The sequence below is a fragment of the Taudactylus pleione genome, unplaced genomic scaffold (genome assembly GCF_031769625.1).
Source record: "Taudactylus pleione unplaced genomic scaffold, aTauple2 ptg000451l, whole genome shotgun sequence".
NCBI classification, from domain to species: domain Eukaryota; kingdom Metazoa; phylum Chordata; class Amphibia; order Anura; family Myobatrachidae; genus Taudactylus; species Taudactylus pleione.
Genome location: NW_028284853.1, coordinates 7,175,345 through 7,195,527, shown reverse-complemented (window position 1 = coordinate 7,195,527; position 20,183 = coordinate 7,175,345). Strand labels below are relative to the sequence as shown.

The 20,183-nt window shown below is 50.8% G+C and overlaps 1 protein-coding gene across 1 annotated transcript in view; it reads right to left on the bottom strand.

Moving 5' to 3' along the window:
* Positions 1-350: 350 nt before the first annotated feature.
* XPO6 (exportin 6) overlaps positions 351-20,183 on the bottom strand; it is a 69,163-nt gene continuing 49,330 nt past the window's right edge. Inside the window, exons 17-24 of the mRNA XM_088448194.1 lie at positions 16,120-16,306; positions 15,828-15,983; positions 12,917-13,031; positions 11,399-11,570; positions 11,129-11,290; positions 10,794-10,892; positions 1,194-1,424; positions 351-976 (exon numbers count right to left, since the gene is read on the bottom strand). Coding sequence (XP_088304320.1) covers positions 875-976; positions 1,194-1,424; positions 10,794-10,892; positions 11,129-11,290; positions 11,399-11,570; positions 12,917-13,031; positions 15,828-15,983; positions 16,120-16,306 — 1,224 coding nt within the window. The 3' untranslated portion in view covers positions 351-874. The remainder of the gene's footprint in view (positions 977-1,193; positions 1,425-10,793; positions 10,893-11,128; positions 11,291-11,398; positions 11,571-12,916; positions 13,032-15,827; positions 15,984-16,119; positions 16,307-20,183) is intronic.

Sequence of the window (20,183 nt, the reverse complement as noted above, 5' to 3'; positions counted from 1 at the left end):
GGGGTGGGATTGCTTTCTAATTACTGATAGATTTCAGCTGGTGTCTTGGCTTTCCATGCCTTTTTGCACCTCTCTTTCTTCATGTGTTCAATACTTTTTCCCTGTGTCATTTCACATTATTACACATAACTTAAATTTATGGACATCTATTGTTTGATTTCTTTGCATGTGTGGATTGCATGGCTTGCTCTGACATTTCATTACAATAGCCCCATTACAAATAGATTTACTGAGAAAAATGCTGATGTGTTCAATACTAATTTTACTCGATAGAGAGATATAGATATATATATAATATATACTATCCCAATTCAATTCTGAAGAACGGACCAGAAGTTTTAAACAAGGCATTCGTTTTATTCGCGATAAGCGATTTTGCAATTTCACAATGGAATGATAACAAAAAAAAAAAAAAAAGAAAAATAATAATAATATATTTATATATAAAACATTACATCATAAATTGTGTGCACCCCAAGTGACTGGGGCAGGTAATTGGACTGTATGGTCTTTTAAAATCCAGACATCACTGTCCATATCAGGTGACGGCCACCTACATTCTCCGATATCAGGGAATGATATTGAAGGTTTGTGAAATTTAAGATAATACAGTTAAAAAGACGAGGAGGAGTTTTTTTACTTAACCCCTGAGCCTACAGTGGGATTTATAAACAACCCTTTAAACAAAAGGGATTAGGTGTAGAACCCAGGAGAGGCACTGAAATCTCTCACAGAGAAAGTGCTAAAAATCGTCCAAAAGTTAAAAGAAAAAAACAAAAACAAAGATGAGTGGAGTAGCGGGGTTTCACATCTGTAGCGGGTGAGTTAAGACTATTGATACAGAGAGAAAGGCGTCAGCTGGGAGTTGGGTCTGTCACAGTTTCACAGTTCCTGGGGGGAGGCTGTCATTGCAGAGTCTGTAGTATCGGAGGTCATTGACCAAGCGATGCACGCTCTGGGTAAACGAAGGCAGGTCCTGTGTGGGGGGGAAAAGAGAAAAAGCAGATGGAGTTTGTAAAAAAAAAAGTTATACAGGGTGTTAATGCATGGTATAACTGATGGCATTAGAACAACAGGGCAGCTTGTGACTTGATGCGCTCTCAAATAATGGTTTAAGCACACAACATGGTTGCCTCAAAAAAACAAAAAACAAACTGCTTTATTTAAAATTTTACAGAACAAGCCATACTTACCCGTTCCATCTTAAAATTGCGGGCAAGGACATTCTTCTGACCGCTGTCCAAGCCCTGGCAGCCAGCTAAGAACTCCGGCAAGAAGGCAGAGAAGAAAGTATTAAAGTCCACGGATGCCATGTTGTAGACCGCAATACCGATTTCCTCCTGAAGGAGGTCATGGGACTTGTGAATAAGGACCTGAAGTAAAACACTGACAAACTGGGGGAGCATCACGTCTCGGAACAGCTTCTAGAAGAGATATAGAGGAGACAAATCAGTGAGAGGACAGGCCTTCAAAAACAGCAGAGACTGTATAACAGGGCGAGGTACCACAGCGCATCAGGAGGTGGGAACACTGTCCTGTCAGAACAGTGACCAATGTATGATGACAGTAGTAGTACTTGCTGGAGGCCCCAGTTTAAGTCTCACTGCAGGCTTCTTTTAACCTTAACCGACTAAGGGGGAGATTCAATTAGACGCGAAGAGCCGAGATAAGGTTTCACATGTGCGATTTTTTTTTCGCCCCTACAGTAAATGCAAATCAGGCAATCCTATTCCCAGCGTTATCGCAGATGCAAAAACGCCATAGACAAAAACCGGTGAAGCAGGTGAAAAAAAATGCTAAATCTCTATTGTTGGCTAAAAATGTGGGGACTTTGGGCCCGATTCAGAGCCGCTCGCTCGCGCTGTGCGTTCACAAGCGGGCCGATGTTCTGCTTACATGCATGCGCACGCTTCATTCTGCGCGTGCGCGAACTACACACTGCGATCGTAACCCTCTCTCTCGCCCAGCAAAGGCAGCCCAGGGTAATGAGTGACAGGAGAGGCAGTTTGTGGGTGGTAACAGGGGCAGGACACGAATAACGGGGGGTTGTAGATGCGAACGCAGGTGTGCCCGGGTGTTTCAACACCGTTTTAGAGGCGTGCATAATTAACAGGCAGTGTCATAGGACACGTCACTTGCCTTTTTTTTTACATTGATTTCCTCTCAATGCTTATGGTAGGGTAAAGCAACCGCAAGCACTGCGTTCGCATCCGATGGTGCTCGATGTACCAATGTTTTAATACACTTCCTGGAGATGACGTGTTGCTGGTGGGCAGCTCTGCCTGTGCGATTGGGCGTATGCATACACAAAGTGGCCACTCGCCAAGACATGGTGGGCGTGCTTATGCCTTGGCGAACGATCGCTTCCCGTGGCGTCACTTTGAAAAATGTGCATACGCATCTAGCGAGCGTACGCAGATAACGAACGGGTCTGAATCAGGCCCTTGGTTCAGAACCCTTTAGACACCCCACCTAATGGCTAATTAGGAAAAAAAACAACAAGAGATATGGTAAGAACTTACCTTTGTTATCTCTGTTTCTACGAAGTCCATAGGGTTGACCTTGGGGTATAGCTGGATCTGGATCCACGGGCACCACGCAGTTAAAGCTTTGCTGCTCCCAGGATGCACTTGGGTCCGTCCTCCTCTATACCCCGCCCCCGGCCACAGGCACCTCAGTTGGTAAGCAGCTAAGGCCGGAGGAGGAGACTAAACAGAGAGAAGGAAGACTGGAACACACAAGAAACCATACTCACAGAAATGGGAGACGGAAAACCGGTGACCAGCCACACAGCCCATTTGAAGCCAAGTGCGTCAGGGCGGGCGCCCTGTGGACCCTATGGACTTCGTAGAAACAGAGATAACAAAGGTAAGTTCTTACCATATCTCTTGTTTTCTACTTCAGGGTCCATAGGGGGTCCACAGGGTTGACCTTGGGGATGTCCCAAAGCAATTCAACTAAGGACGGGGACGCTCCTGTGCTGAAAGGAGTACCCGGCGCCCAAAGGATGCATCCTGAGAGGCGAAGGTGTCAAACGAATAAAACCTCAAAAACGTCTGAATTGAAGACCAAGTGGCCGCCTTACACAGCTGAACAGCGGAGGCGCCACGTCTAGCAGCCCAAGAGGGACCCACAGAACGAGTGGAATGAGCCTTAACAGAGGCTGGCACAGGTAAACCCTCCTGTGCATAAGCCTCACAAATAACTGAACGAAGCCAACGGGCTAACGTTTGCTTGTTGGCAGGCCAACCCCTCTTGTGAAAACCGAAGAGAACAAACAAAGAATCCGACTTCCTAACCGAAGCAGTCCGGTCCACGTAGATTCTAAGTGCCCGGACTACATCTAAGGAAGCCGCACCAGCGGAAAGATCAGGTGACTGAAAAGCTGGCACAACAAGTTCCTGATTAATGTGGAACTTTGAGACCACTTTGGGCAAAAACTCAGGACGAGTGCGGAGCACCGCCCTGTCCTGGTGAAAAATCAGAAAAGGGGAGCGACAGGAAAGCGCCCCCAATTCTGAAACCCTCCTGGCAGAAGCAATTGCCAGGAGAAAAATGGTCTTAAACGTCAGCCACTTGAGCTCCACCGACTCAAGCGGCTCAAAAGGAGGACCCTGCAAGACCCGCAGTACCACCGCCAAGTCCCACGGAGCCACCAGAGGCACGAAGGTAGGCTGGATCCTGAGAACACCTTGGAAAAAGGTGTGAACGTCTGGCAGTGTAGCAATCCGTCGCTGAAACCACACGGACAAAGCAGACACATGAACCTTCAGAGAGGCCAGGCGTAAGCCGAGGTCCAAACCCGATTGAAGAAACTCCAAGATTCTGGAAACCCGGAACACCTGCGGATCATAGTTTCTGGATTCACACCACTGAAAATAAGTGCGCCACACCCTGTGGTAAATCCGCGCGGAAGCAGGCTTGCGTGCCCTAAGCATGGAACCAATGACCGAACTGGAGAAACCCCTAGACCTCAAGACGGCTGTCTCAAGAGCCACGCCGTCAAAGACAGCCGACCCAGATCCGGGTAAAGGCAGGGCCCTTGAGACAACAGGTCCCGACGCTGAGGAAGAAGGTACGGAGCGTCGATGGAGAGGCACCTCAGATCGGAGTACCAAGGACGTCTGGGCCACGCCGGAGCCACCAGCACGAGCATGCCGCCGTCCTGCTTGAATTTCCGCAGAACCCGAGGAAGCAGGGATATCGGAGGAAACAAATACGCCAGGTGAAACGTCCATTTCACCGACAGAGCGTCTACCAGACAGGCGCCTGCGTCTCTTGTCCTTGACCCGTAAACGGGCAACTTGTGATTGTGACGGGAGGCCATCAAGTCCAGCTCCGGCAGCCCCCACCTGTCCACGAGTAGCTGAAACACCTCTGGGTGAAGCGACCATTCCCCGGGATGCACGTCGTGACGGCTGAGGAAGTCCGCCTCCCAATTGAAGACTCCGGGAATGAAGACTGCCGAGATCGCTGGAACGTGACACTCCGCCCAAGCAAGAATGCAAGACACCTCAGACATTGCTGCCCGACTGCGAGTTCCCCCTTGGTGGTTGATGTACGCCACCGTGGTGGCGTTGTCGGACTGCACCTGAACCGCCCTTCCGTGAAGAGCGGGGCCGGACGACTGCAGGGCCCTGTGCACAGCCCGCAGTTCCAGGATGTTGATGGGGAGAAGTGCTTCTTCCGCGGACCAACGACCCTGAAGCGATAATGAGCCGGTCACTGCCCCCCAACCCCGAAGACTGGCATCCGTCGTGAGCAGGACCCAGTCCGGGATCCAAAAGGGGCGCCCCTCGACCAGATGCGCCGTCTGAAGCCACCAAGCCAAAGACTGCCGAAACTCCGGGGACAACACCAGCATTTGAGAGCGGATCCGGTGAGGTTACCCGTTCCATTCCGATAGAATCAGCCCCTGCAGGGGCCGGGAATGGAACTGGGCAAATTCCACCATGTCGAATGTCGACACCATGGATCCCAGAACTCTCATAGCTGAATGGACCGACAGGCGGCAACTGCTCAGGCAACTGTGTATCCGCAGCTGCAGGGAGGAGACCTTCTCCGGAGTCAGGAAAATCCGTTGCTGACGAGAATCCAGCAGGGCTCCCAAATGAACCATCCGCTGTGATGGAATCAGGGAGGACTTCTTCCAGTTTATCAACCACCCGTGTGCTTGAAGACAAGCAATGGTCAGGTGGAGATGTCGAAGAAGCACCTCCGGGGAGCTCGCCAGCAGCAGAAGATCGTCCAGGTACGGCAACAGACGTAGACCCTGACCCCGAAGGTGGGCAGCCATAACCGCCATCACCTTGGTGAACACCCTCGGAGCCGTGGAAAGGCCAAAAGGCAACGCCCGAAATTGGTAGTGATGGTTCAGGATAGCAAACCTCAGATACCGCTGATGTGCCGGTGCTATGGGCACATGGAGATAGGCGTCCTGGATATCGAGGGAGACCATATAATCCCCGGGTTCCATCGCCAGAATGATGGAACGTAACGTTTCCATCCTGAACCTGGGAACTCTGAGGTATCTGTTCAGAGACTTCAAATTCAGGATAGGGCGATCCATTGGGTTTCTGTACCAGAAAGAGTAGAATAGTACCCCGTCCCGCGCTGAGACTGCGGAACGGGAACAATGACCCCTGCTTGTAGCAAGGATTCTATAGCTACCTGAATCTGACCAGCTTTGGTCTTGTCCAGAGAAGGACTCGTACAGAAAAACTGGTGGGGCGGCCTGAACCGAAAAGACAGGGCGTACCCCTGAGACACTACTTCTCGAACCCAGGCATCCGTGGTGGTATTGTGCCAACACTGGGCGAATTGGAGAAGTCGGCCTCCCACTCTGGGGTCCCCCAGAGAGAGGCCCGTCCCATCAGGCAGCAGGCTTATCCTCCTGCTTGGAAGAAGGGCGCCGAGCACTCCATGCCTGCTTCTTGGGCTTGGGTGCGGCCTTGGTCGCCGAATGTCTCGGGAAGGACTGGCCCTTGGCCTTACCCTGAACCCGAAAGGACCGAAAGGCAGAGCTCCTCACTTTAGCCGGCGCAGAGGCCGAAGGGAGAAAAGCCGACTTGGACTTAGCCAAAGTATCCACTATTTTGTCCAAATCCGGACCAAATAGTAAATCACCATTAAAAGGAAAAGGCCCCCAGACCCTTTTTTGAATCTGCATCAGCCCTCCAGGACCTCAGCCACAGGGAGCGCCGAGCAGACACCGCTGCAGCCGACACCCTAGAAGTGAGCAGGCTGGCATCCAAAGACGCTTCCCCAATATAGTAAGCTGCATCCCGCATCTGTCCCACTAACGCTCTCTGGATATCCGGAGCCTCATCAGGAAAGGTATCCTCCAAGGCATTGGCCCATGCCTCAATGGCTTTAGCCACCCAGGAGATAGCCATGGACGGGCGAGCCACCGCCCCGGAAAGAGAATAAATGGACTTTAAACAAGTCTCCACCTTCCTGTCCGTGGGATCCTTCAAAGAGGAGATAGACGGCAATGGCAGCGTCGCGCTTTTGATCAAGCGGGTAACGTGGGAATCCACCGCCGGCGGAGTTTCCCATTTCCTGCAATGAGCTTCAGGAAAAGGATAGTTCGCCGCCAACCTCTTCTGTGGATGGAACCTCTTACTGGGTAATTGCCAGGCCGCCGCCATATGATCCGATAATTGATCAGACAGGGGGAACACAGTTGAAGTCACCTTGGCCTTTTTAAAATTAGGAAACTTCGACCTAGGAGCCGGCGCATCATCCTCAACATGTAGGATAGCCCGCACCGCCCTAACTAAGGCTGGAACATTAATGGAGGACTTAGCTTCCACCTCCTGCCCCATGACATCAGAGTCAGAGTCCTCATGGATTTCTCCATCATCTGAGGACACTTCCGAGTCCGACAACTGCGCAGCTAGTGAACTCACAACCGGACGTTTAGACGCCCTTGGTGGCACATCACCTTGCAACATGGACTGAAACGCCGAGGATGAAGCCGCCAGACTCTGTACGGAGCTGGATAGAACATCCACCCAAGGCGGAGGAGCCATCGGAGCAAAACTCTGCAAAGGCACTACAGACTGACGCGTCCCTGGGGAAGACTGCACATACACAGGCAGTCCCGAGTAAGGACCCACAGTCTGGGCCCCGGGTGGAGAGCGCAACATTTGTGGAACCCCCGGGGAATGGGGGATGGTGGGCTGCGGCAACGCCCTAGAAGGGACCACTGATGGGACCGATAACCGGTCCGCAATAGACGCCAGCACCTGTGAAAACATCGCCCAAGGAGGGTCCTGTGATACAGGGGGGTTGGAGGGGCCCGGTACCAGCTGGCACCGCCCGCACAGACCATCCTGAGATAAGTCCTCCCCATCAACTCCAGCAGCACAGCGTCTGCAGGAAAATAACACAGGAGCCACAGAGCGCTCAGTCTCCTCATCAGACATGATACCGTAAATCACAAGAAATAGGTATCACCAGAGGAATTACAGTTTTAACACCCGCGCACTCACCAGTATGCGACACAACAGCCCAGATATGGTACTGTGTAGCACACAACAGTATGTGACTGACCCCACAAATACGTGTTTTATATAAGTGAGGGTCTCAGAAAAACGCCCTTCCCCCACACACCTGCCGGGCCGTAGGAGAAGGAAAGGGATAGTTATAAGCCGACAGCAAGGAAAATAAGTCACAGACAGGCAGCACTAGCAATAGTCACATACAATGCAGAAAAGTTAGTACTCACTGCACCTTCCGCTACAATCAACCGCCCAGATTCAGTGTCTGGGAGGGCTATAGCGCTGTGTACACTGTCCTTTAGCAGGGGAGAGGTACACAGGGGGACCGGTCCACTTGATACCGCCTGGGAGTCTGCGATGTGCCAGTAAAGATGGCTACCGGAGACCTCAGAGGAGGAGTGGCCGTAAGATAAGAGCAGCTCAGCAACGCCAGACTGCTAGTTGAAAGGTGCACTGAGCTGAGGGGAGGAGCCGCTAGACAGGGAAGGCTGCCTCCCCTGGCTAGCAATTAACCCCCGGGTTGCCGGTCCCGCTACCAGCCTGATACCCTGGTGGTCTAGCGGACACGCGGGGTATTCCTCAATTGAGGGGGAGCCCGCCGCCGCCGCTAGCGCCTCCGGTCTGTCCCCAGAGACCGGAGGCTTCTGACTGCATGTAAAGTATCCGCGGGCCGCCGCACGCGGCGACCCGCGGCTTACCTGATCCCCGTCGCGTCCGGCAGCAGTCAAGGGAGTCCCCAGAGCCCGGCTAGTACAGGCTCTGGGGTCCCGCCGCGATCCCCAGAGCTGTACTGGCGTTGCGGCGCCAGCGGGGAGAAGGAGCGGCAACGTGGACGTCCTAAAGGACAGTCTGATGCTGCCGCTCTAAAAGTGTAAAAAAAGTAGAAAAAAATAAAAAAAATCATCTTTTAAAATAAAGCTTAGGGGCTGCTCCTGCAGCCCCACTGCGACAGGGTGACCCGACTCCGGCCGGGCACCAACTAAAACTGAGGTGCCTGTGGCCGGGGGCGGGGTATAGAGGAGGACGGACCCAAGTGCATCCTGGGAGCAGCAAAGCTTTAACTGCGTGGTGCCCGTGGATCCAGATCCAGCTATACCCCAAGGTCAACCCTGTGGACCCCCTATGGACCCTGAAGTAGAAAATGATGGTATAGATGCACTCAAAAAAACCTCTTTTGTCCTGGTGTGCAAATGAAAATGATAAAAGGAAACAAGATATATAAAAAGTTAAAACTAATCTTTACTATTCAAAACAGATTGTAAAACATGCAAAGAAAAATTTTTTTTTTGGTCTTATAAAAACGAAGACTTGTTAGTTTAAAGTTAAGGGGGTATGGAGACCACAACAGAAAGTCTTAAGGGGGGGAGGGGGTTGTCCAGAATAGCCCAGTACAGTGAAAAAAGCGGCGTCCCGCAATTTAAGACCACCACGGACACCTCACGCACCAGACGAGCGGCGAACACGTGACTGGCCTGGAAGCGACAGGAGGAGAAATGCAAGAAGACTATAAGCCGGTAAGGGGTTAGAACGGAGCACTGTAGAGACCTGGGGAGGCAAGTCTCATTTTGGAGGGGGGTAACGGCGCCTGGTTCTCCGAGCCACAGCCGTTGTAGCCCCCCCCATATACATCAGCGCTTCTTCCATGCAGAGTACCGGTGTCTGTCAGGTCAGCCCAGGCGTTCACCGGCGCACCGACCCACCTAGGACACTGTGTCAAAGAGAACCACCCGTAGTCTTCCGGGTCTTTTGGTGTTGCTGAGCTCTCTGTTGCAGTCTTTCTTTTTAAGAATGTTCCAAACAGTTGCTTTGGCCACACCTAATGTTTTTGCTATCTCTCTGATGGGTTTGTTTTGATTTTTCATCCTAATGATGGCTTGCTTCACTGATAGTGATAGCTCTTTGGATCTCATATTGGGAGTTGACAGGAACTGATTCCAAATGCAAATGTCACACCTAGAATCAGCTCCAGACCTTTTACCTGCTTAATTGATAATGAAATAACGAGGGAATAGCCCACACCTGTCCATGAAATAGCTTTTGAGTTGATAGTCCCATTACTTTTGGCCCCTTAAAAAGTGGGAGGCACATACAGAAACAGTTGTAATTCCTACACCGTTCACCTGATTTGGATGTAATTACACTCAAATTAAATCTGAAAGTCTGCAGTTAAAGCACATCTTGTTTGTTTCATTTCAAAGCCATTGTGGTGGTGAATACAGGCCAAAATAAGAAAATTCTGTCAATGTCCCAATATTTATGCACCTGACTTTGAGAATATATATTGATTGCTGGTGGCTGCAGCAGGTGTATTTTAAATTTTTTTTAAATCTGCACATTATAGACACAAAATTATACTAGCGCCCATTTTAATGGAATTGGTATGAAATACCGCCGGCCGCATGGTTCGATTCCTGTCAGCGGCAGCCTGACAGGAGCAGAGTGCGACGCAGCAGAAGCCCGACAGCGCTGGAAATCCTGATCGTGGATAGGTAAGTATCCACTAACCTAACCCTCCTTAGGGGTGCCTAACCCTAACTTCCCCCCCCCCAAGTGCCTAACCCTAACCACCCCCTTGCCCGCTGCCTAAACTTAAGTCCCCTGGGGGGGGTACCTAACCCTAAGTGCCCCCCGTGGGTGCCTAACCCTCCCGGGGGGCTGCCTAACCCTAAGTCCCCCCCGGGAGCCCTAAATCTAACCCTCCCCCCCGCGGCTGTACGCTCGCGGTGCCCGGCATCACTACGATCGTGATGCCAGGCGCCGGTCTCCCGGCGACGGGGAAATGCGGGCGTCTACATCTAGACGCCCGGCATTTCACCCTTGCCGGCTGCCTGTATTTAGGCAGTCGGCTTCCCGATTGCCTCCCATTTTAATGTACCCCCAATTTAAACAGCAAATATTTTTTTCCAAAATAAAACAGCTTTTTATCATTTTTCAACAGCCATTTGACACAATTTAAGAACCCAAAATACTTTTATTAGGGCTATTAATACACTTCAATATTGATTTCCTATGCAGTTAGGCTTTTTATGGGGTACTTTTCGCTTGTTTCACCATGCGCAGTTTTGCACGTATGTGTTTTTGCATCCTTTGTAATAGGATAGGGCGAAAAATGGGGGCGTGCATTGCCAAAAGACGCGAAAATATCTCACCAAAACTGGCGAACAGTGTGAAAACTTCCCCGGCATTAAGTTTTCGTTTCATCGCGGCTACTTGAATCCGGCACGAATTGTCACAGGAACCATAGTTAGATACCAAGTGGAGCTTGAGATGTTCTATAAAAGGTCTCACCTTATGGTACAACTTGTGTTTGCTGTTTAGGGTCTCCAGGTAGCTGAGATTTTGTTTGAAAAGATGGATATCAGGCTGCAGGAACGACTGACCAAAGGCCTTAAAAACAAAGAAAAAATAAAAACAAGCTATTTATGACCATTAGATTTCCACCAAAATGAGTGCTCTATAGGCTTCTGCTACTACAGAACTAGTCAGGTTCCTGCCACTAATTCCCATGTTGTATAAAGAAGGCCAACAGTCAGCCAGTCCTACCCTGCCTCCATTCAAAGTTCAACCCCTACTGTACTGGCATCTTCGCCCCTTTGTGAGAGGTGCCTAGGTCCTGTACTCACCTGCATGACCCCAATGAACTGTGCCTGGTTCTCCATAGGCTCATCTGCACCATCCCGGTGTACGCTGGCCAGAACGGAGGAGCGGTAGAAATATCTCCAGTTGTGATGGAGAAGTTGGAAAAGCAGCTCAAACAGCTCGGACTTCACATCCGGGGACGGGCGCTACAAATGGATCCAAAACAGGATCATGGTTACAGCCAAATAAAAGTAGACAAAGGGGCATTAAGGGGAAGAGAGAAGGGGTACAGGGCATGTAAAACCATCTCTTACCTCTGCAATGATGGGGTACAGCTGCTCCATGCAGAGGGACAGGATACTGGGCAGGAAAGGTTTAAAAGCCTGACCAGGTTCCTGCACTACAACCTGCAGGATCTTCAGGAACCTCTCAACCACGTGGCAGCCGGCACTGCCCTCTTGCAGTATACTCTCTGCCAGCTGCTCCCTACAAGAGGGTGACATAATGAGCTACTGATAACGGATCTCACTGAGCTATCCAATCGGTACGGGACAAAACAGAACAATTAGTATTTAAACAAGTGATTATCTCCCGGAGTCTCGCTCATTTTAAAACTAAATACTACTAAGTCTCACAATGGCCCAGCGACATGGACTAACCACTACCTGTGTCCATAGCACAGTCAGGCCCTGATTCAGAGCCGGACGCAAGTGGCTGCTCATTCGCTCCGAGCGATGTTTGCCCAACTGCGCATGCGTACGGATCGTAATACACATGCGCGAACCACTCAGTGCGGCCGAAATTCATGTGCTCACAAAATAGCGAATGCCTGATAATTTGAGTGACAGGATGAGGCGTATGTGGGTGGTAACAGGGGAAGGTGCTTGAAAACGGGGAGTGGAGATCCGACCGCAGGCGTGCTTAAAGGTCAAAACGGCGTTTTATGGGTGTGCATATTTAAAACAGCAGCGTCATTGACCATGTCACTGGGTTATTTTATAGCCAGAACTGCTCGCAAAATTGTGGTAGCAAAAACCAACCCCAAGAATAGCGAGCAGCTCATACGCTGGTCGATGTACTCGATTAATCTAATAAATAGCGGACATGACGTAGGATGCGAGCGGCCAGGGGGCGTAGTTTCCCAAAAAACGACCGCAAGTTTTGTTCGCTCGTTCAGACCTAGAGGCGTGAACAGACCGCAAACAGCGAACGGTTCATTTGAATAGCCACCCCTATTTTCTTGACGAGCGACCGCAAATAGCATCCGGATCTGAATCAGGCCCTCTGTTTCCAACTCTCTCATGTGAATAATCCAAAGTGCATAATCAGGAATTGTGGCAGGTTAGAAAATATCTAACCACGGTAAAAATAGTAACAGCTTAAAATGAATCTACTCATGCAACTTCGGACAAAAATAAATTAATTGCAGTAAACAGACAAATACTGACAACCCCCCCCCCCCAAAAAAAAGGAGGTCTACTGGTCTTGTGCACCTTCTTCTCTATGTATTAGGCCTTTACGCAACATAGCTGTTTGTGTGAGCAGACGTTCCTGGGACACTGATCTCATGTGACCACTCAGAACCAATGTCCTGGAAGCTGGCGGTATGGTAAGGTCACATGGTGCTTCTCATACTCATAGATTTAGGTTTAGGACGACGGTGTAATGTGCATTTATGTGTAGGGAACAACCTTTGTGCAAACAGGTAGTTAGAGAGGGATTCTCTCTTTGATCATATTTTGTGCCGTACTCTACTGGCCACTGACGTTAGCACAGTGGATGTCCGCTGTACAGTCAGTCAGCTGCTATATTGGGAGAAGAGCTGTTGTTACCTGGTAAACATGTTGAGGAAGGTCTGAATAATCTGCTCAGTGAATGGCACTCCCATTTGCACCCGGAGCCCTTGGAACAAGGCTAAGAAAAAGCTGAGCATCTCTTCCGTCACATCTGCAGAGAGAGAGGCAATCAGAAGCGGCTTAACACCAGAAGGGGGTACCAGGGCCACCAAGTCTCGTAATCAGCACATTAACCTCTGGCACTGCAGCTGTTGTCCCAGCATGCCCTGCCGGACTAATTATCGGATCACCCGTTCACGGATTCAAATAAATCTACACTTACGCTGGTGTTATGGAGCCAGAATGCTTGTCCCCTAGAGATCTGTTTTAATTTAGTACTTAAAAAAAAAAAAAAACACCCATATTTGGAGACAAGTGTCCCTTTAACCGATGCCTAGTACAGTGACGTAGCTGTACCTTACACTTTTAGGTTTTATTTTAATCCTCTGTGCAGGCTATAAATAAAGTATGGAGTTGCATCTGCTGCCTCCGCCTGCTCTTCTATCTTCCCAAACTTGACCACTCCCCAAGGATCTCACATAAACCCCCCCTCCCCCCCCACCAGTTATTATCCCCCCTAAGCTATTATCCCCTCCAAGCTATTGTATTGGGATACAATTATTCCACTTTAATTACACTGAGCGCTGTAGAGATTAGAGCTCTGGGAAGAGATAATGGGTGAAGAGAAAGCAAACAATGGAAATGTACTAAAAGAAAAGCTTATCATAGATTGTAAAGTCATATAAAAGTAGACTTCATATACATTAGAGAAATACAAAAGGGATGAGAAAAATACACAGAGTGGCCAAATTATTAGGACCACCAGGCGATTTTATGCAAAGCAGCTAATGCAGATGTAGGATGTCTGACTCTGTATAAGAACGGGAAGGTGCAGAGCCTAATAAAGGGTATCACTCATGAAATAATGGTAACTTATGTGATATGATGGACTGAACGTTGAATGATTGTTGACAAAACGGATGCGCTGGTGAATGGTTTGAGGGCGGCCGTTGTTAGTGCAGAGAGGGGACCAGCAGACAAAAACCTGGGTCTGAGCGCAAGGTCTGTGGTTGTAAATGGCTACTGGAGCGGAACGGAGAGTGGACAGAATTGTTCAGTCCACAGACGGGTAACAGTGCATCAAACTGAGCTCAGACAGTTTTTTGTCTGCTGGTCCCCTCTGCCCTCATACAATTCACCAGCGCAGCCGTTTTGCTAATGGTCACATTGCTGCTGCAAGTGCTTACAGTCATTCCAAGTTCAACGTCCATCAGATTGCGTCGTTTACCCATTATTTAACTTAGTTAGTCTGCGCATACCTTCGCCTTTCTGTACGTATACAGAGTCAGACTTGCTACATCAGCATTATCTGCGGAATAGGTATTTTGCATATAATTGCCAGGTAGTCATAATAATTTGGCCACAAGTGTGGGTGTGTGAGGTCAGGGCTCTTGATACTAAAAATAAAAAACAGACACCTTCTTCCTGCATCTGCGATCCTAGCGCTGCGGCCGAGGTCACAGCCTACGATCACCATCGCGACCATCAGACGCGGTGGTTGCTCCTTTGGACAGGCGACTGGGGTCCAGGTCTCTAGCGGGGCCAGGAAATCTGTGTCTACTGACGCAGATCCTGGCCCCGTCCCTCCAGGAAAATGGGGGCAACATGCTCATTCCAGGAAATCCCCCGCTCTGCCCCCCAAACTCTGCAGCATGTCAATCATGCTGCGGCTTGGGTGGGTTTGCGAGAGAGATCGCAGAATGGGTCCTGCGCATGTGCAGACAAACATTGGAGATGTGCGCTAACCATCTCCAGAGACTTACTCCTTCCACAATACCATACTGATGTCCTGGGCAACAGGGCTCTCGGCGAGAGCCTATCCTGGAGAGGGCTGCTCCAGCCATGGCTTCCTGGGACGGTGGCAGCAGAACCAGGGGCAAGCTGCAGCAGGTTCCATACTTAGCGAGAGGCGGGCTCTCAGCTGCTCACAACAACGACCTGCCTAACTGGCTTCCACACTGCGGCCCTCAGCAGCATCCGCTTACCATTCCTGCTGCGCATCCGCTGGACCACTGCTGGCGACATCCTCCTCAGTACCCCCCCCTTGCTGGTCCACACAGGCTCTTCTTAATCCTACATGCTTGATGCACACCTCTCTCCCATCTGTGTACCACTCCTCACTGGGCTGCTCTCTCTATTCACTCCCTACTCAGCCCTGCCTCCTTCAAAGTTGGGAATAGAGTAAGAAATAGCAAGTACCTGTGCACCTGGGCTTACCATGTTGCAATGCAGCAAGGGGTGCAAATACATAAGTTTTTTTTTGCATGCAGGGTAAATATCGGCTGCTTTCGCATGTATTCCACACTTAATTCTTACACTGTCAGTTTGCACACGTTCCTCCCAAATCGAACTCTCTCTGCACGTTACATCTGCCCCACCTGCAGTGCAGCATGGTTTTACCAAGATGTCCAGTTACTTGATCTTTGCAACTCTAATCCCAACTGTGGATCAGGCCCTTACTCCCATACGTCCACGTCCCCTCGGATCAGGGGACCCCCGTCCGACTTCTGCCCTACAACATGTCCTTCCAATAAGCAGGAAGACCCATAAGCCCACTCTTTTTCAGTTGCTGGGGCCCTTGGACAAGTCTTTTCCCCTGTGCTTACAGCTTCTAAAGCTGTGTCGACTTGACTGGCTGTCGCACTGAGCAAGCAAGCCGTATACGCACTTATCGTTTAGCAGCTTGACAAGTCATCCTGACATCACAGCTGGGCTGGCATTTTAATTCGCCCGTCCAGCTGTGACGTCAGTCCCTGCAGCAGTCTTATAGAACTTTTCACCAGAACCAACCCAAAGGGTTCTCCGAAGTCGTGTATAGGTCACGGACAATGACAGAGGTTCTACTTACCGGACTGGTGGATATATGCCGGGAAAAGTGTGAGGGAGAGCTGTGCCGCCTCCTGCATGGACTGGTAACAAATCTGCCGCGGCTTGGTGCCCTCACCGGAGATATTCTCTACAATGTCCCGCAACACTCCCAGCGTCTGACAGATCACGCGCTTGGCTGGAAGAGAAGAGTCATTTAACAATTACGAGATTAAAAAAATGAAGGGGGATTAGAAGAGACCTGTACAAATGGCAATATAGAGTGTTACAATGACACGATCCAGAAGGCGATCGACGTGAATGAGGCTACTTACTGGCCTCCAGTTGGCCTTTCCTCTGAGGAGGGGAGCTGCCCTTCAGCTGGCGGTAGTCTCTGGTCAGAGCGCTCAGTAGGTTGCCGTGGTGACTAGAGCGCTCTCCCCACTGCTGGTCACCCTCAGGGACATTTGGCCACGGGAGGAGCAGGACATTAGACAGAGCCCGACACAGCAGCACCTGAGCCTGCATAGAGGAAGGCAAAGCAAAATAAATGGAATCACAACCATGATACCAAGATGGACGGAGATGCGCCCGTCACCTACAGACAGCCATATTGGTCTTTGATCGCTTATGCTGCATCCAGTATATGAAAGACCTAACGGTGCATTAGAGAACATTGATTCCTACCGGACATACCCAATTAGCCACGTTAACTTGATTTGCGAGTTAACGTGGCTGGAGGCAAAGTTTTTTGGTATTATAAATTACCCAAATAAATTTAGCTGCGATCATTTTCATTATGATTTTATGTGGCTTTTTTTCCTCATAACTCCTGAGCAAGTGCAAAGTCAGGGAATATCCCCATTTTAAAAAGGTAAAAATGTCGGGACTTGGTTCAGAACCGCTGGGACACCCCACTTCCACAACACTGGACCGCTTATATAGGGGTTGAAGTATCAAGCAGTGAAAAGAGGGAAAAACTTGGACCATTGGAGAAGTTGCCCATAGCAACCAAATCAGATTTGATCAGTTTACAGTATATAATATGAGATATGGTAAGAACTTACCCTTGTTATCTCTATTTCTACGAAGTCCATAGGGTTCCACAGGATACCTTGGGGTATAGGTGTGACGTCAGTCGCAGGGCACCAAAGAGTTAAGCTTTCAGCCTCCCAGGATGCACTAGGTCCCCCTCCTATACCCCGCCCCCGGGCCAAGGCACCTCAGTTAGTTACCAAGCCATAGGCCGGAGGAGGAGAAGGAAGAGAGAGAACAAAGATCTGGACACATACAAGAATCACATTCTCACCAGAGGGAGACGGAAAACCGGTGACCAGAGCAAAGCCCATCTGCAGCACAGGTGCGACAGGGCGGGAGTCCTGTGGAACCCTATGGACTTCGTAGAAATAGAGATAACAAGGGTAAGTTCTTACCATATCTCATATTTTCTACTTCAGGGTCCATAGGGTATCCACAGGATACCTTGGGGATGTCCCAAAGCAGTATCCTTTAAGGGTGGGGACGCTCCTGTGCAGAAAGGAGAATCCGCCGCCCGAAGGAAGCATCCTGAGAGGCGAAGGTGTCAAACCTGTAATACCTCACGAAGGTATGGACAGAAGACCACGTAGCAGCCTTGCAGATCTGAACTGCCGAGGCACCACGTCGAGCTGCCCACGAAGGACCCACAGACCTAGTGGAATGAGCCTTCAGAGAAGGAGGGACCGGTAGGCCTTCATGAAGATAAGCTTCAGAAATAGCCATACGGATCCAGGCTGCCAAAGTTTGCTTTGAAGCAGGCCAACCCTTTTTACGGAAGCCAAAGAGGACAAACAAAGCGTCCGACTTCCTAAACGAAGAAGTGCGGTCAACATAAGTCCTTAAGGCCCGCACAACATCCAAAGAGGCCTCACCCACGGAAAGACCCGGTGAGTTAAAGGCCGGAACAACTATTTCCTCGTTAATATGAAACTGGGAAATAACTTTGGGAAGAAACTCGGGCCGAGTGCGGAGCACTGCCCTGTTCCCATAAAAAACCAAGAAAGGGGGTCTACAAGAAAGAGCCCCTAACTCAGAAACATGTCTGGCCGAAGCAATGGCCAGAAGGAAAACAGTCTTAGCTGTTAGCCATTTAAGATCCACTGAGCCCAGTGGTTCAAACGGCGGTCCTTGGAGAGCCCTCAGGACCACAGCCAAATCCCAAGGCGCCACAGGTGGAACAAAGGGCGGCTGAATGCGGAGAACACCCTGCATAAAGGTGCGCACATCCGGGATTGTAGCAATCCTACGGTGAAACCAGACAGATAGGGCCGAAACCTGTACCTTCAAAGAAGCAAGGCGAAGCCCATGATCTAGTCCCGCTTGCAGGAAGGCGAGAATCCGAGACAGACGAAACTCCCGCGGTGCATAACCTCTCGGTCGACACCACTGGAAGAACGTATGCCACACGCGATGGTATATCCTCGCGGAAGACGGTTTCCGAGCTCGTAACATGGTACGCACCACAGAGCTGGAAAACCCCCGGGACCTCAGCATGGCCGTCTCAACAGCCACGCCGTCAAAGACAGCCGAGTCAGGTCCGGGTGAAGGCAAGGACCCTGAGACAGAAGGTCCGGTCGTAGCGGCAACCGCAGAGGAATGTCCACGGACAGACCCTGAAGGTCTGAGAACCAGTGCCGTCTGGGCCACGCGGGAGCTATCAACAGGAGCGTCCCTCCTTCCTGTTTGAATTTCCGGATTACCCGTGGAAGAAGGGAGACCGGAGGGAACAGGTATGCGAACCGGAACGTCCACCGGACGGACAGAGCATCCACCAGAGACGCCCCTTCGTCTCTTGTGCGAGACCCGTACACCGGCAACTTGTTGTTGTGCCGGGACGCCATGAGGTCGATTTCTGGAAGACCCCACCTGTCCACCAGTAGTTGAAAAACGTCCGGGTGCAGGGACCATTCCCCCGGATGAACGTCCTGGCGACTTAGAAAGTCCGCCTCCCAATTGAGCACTCCCGGGATGAAGACCGCTGATATGGCCGGAAGATTGCGCTCCGCCCAAACCAGGATCCGAGAGACCTCTACGAGAGCCGCCCGACTGCGAGTTCCTCCTTGCCTGTTTATGTAGGCCACGGTGGTAGCGTTGTCCGACTGGACCTGCACCGGGCGACCCTGGAGAAACCGCTGTGCCTGCTGGAGAGCATTGAAGACCGCACGGAGTTCCAAGATATTTATTGGAAGCTCCGCTTCTGTCGGCGTCCACCTGCCCTGGAACAAGTGTGGACCCGAAACTGCTCCCCAGCCCCGAAGACTGGCGTCCGTTGTCAACAGGACCCAATTTGGAACCCAGAACGGACGTCCCTTGTTGAGGTGGGTCGTCTGTAACCACCACGTAAGGGACAGGCGAACCTCCTGGGTGAGCACAATCGTCTGGGACTTCAGAGACTGAGTCAGCCCGTTCCACTTGGACAGGATCAGGTGCTGCAGAGGTCTGGAGTGAAACTGGGCGTATTCCACCATGTCGAACACCGACACCATGGAGCCCAGTAACCTCATCGCCGAGTGTAAGGACACCCGGCGGCTGTGCAGACAACTGCGCACCCTTGACTGTAAAGCAGAGATCTTGTCCTCCGTCACGAAGATCCTTTGCTGTCCCGAGTCCAATAAGGCTCCAAGATGCAGAATCCTCCGAGACGGGATTAGAGTGGACTTCTGCCAGTTGATTAGCCAGCCGTGCCGTTGCAGCAGTGCAATGGTCAGGTCCAAGTGGCGTAACAGGAGCTCTGGAGATCCTGCCACCAATAACAGGTCGTCCAAATACGGCAACATGCGGACTCCCTGCAGCCGCAGAGAAGCCGCCATGACCGCCATCACCTTGGTGAAAACACGTGGTGCTGTTGCCAGGCCAAAAGGTAACGCCCGAAACTGGAAGTGGTCGCTGCTGATTGCAAACCTGAGGAACTGTTGATGGCGCCAAAGAATAGGGACATGCAGGTAAGCGTCCTGTATGTCCAATGACACCAAGTAGTCCCCAGGTTCCAGCGCCAGAATGATGGACCGTAGGGTCTCCATCCGAAACTTCGGGACCCGCAAAGACTTGTTGAGTGCTTTGAGGTTGAGAATCGGACGATATGACCCATTGGGTTTCTGTACCAAAAATAGATTTGAATAGAAACCCTGGCCCCTCTGGGAGAATGGAACCGCCACTATAACTCCAGCCTGGAGCATAGTGTGCAATACCTTCCGCAGCTCCGTAGCCTTGTTCCGGTCTGATGGGAGACCCGTGGTGAAGAAGCGAGCCGGGGGTCTGTGCCGGAAGGAGAGGGCGTATCCGTGGGAAACCACCTCCAGAACCCAAGTGTCTGTCGTAGTGGTCGACCAACACTGGGCGAACTGTAGCAGGCGGCCTCCCA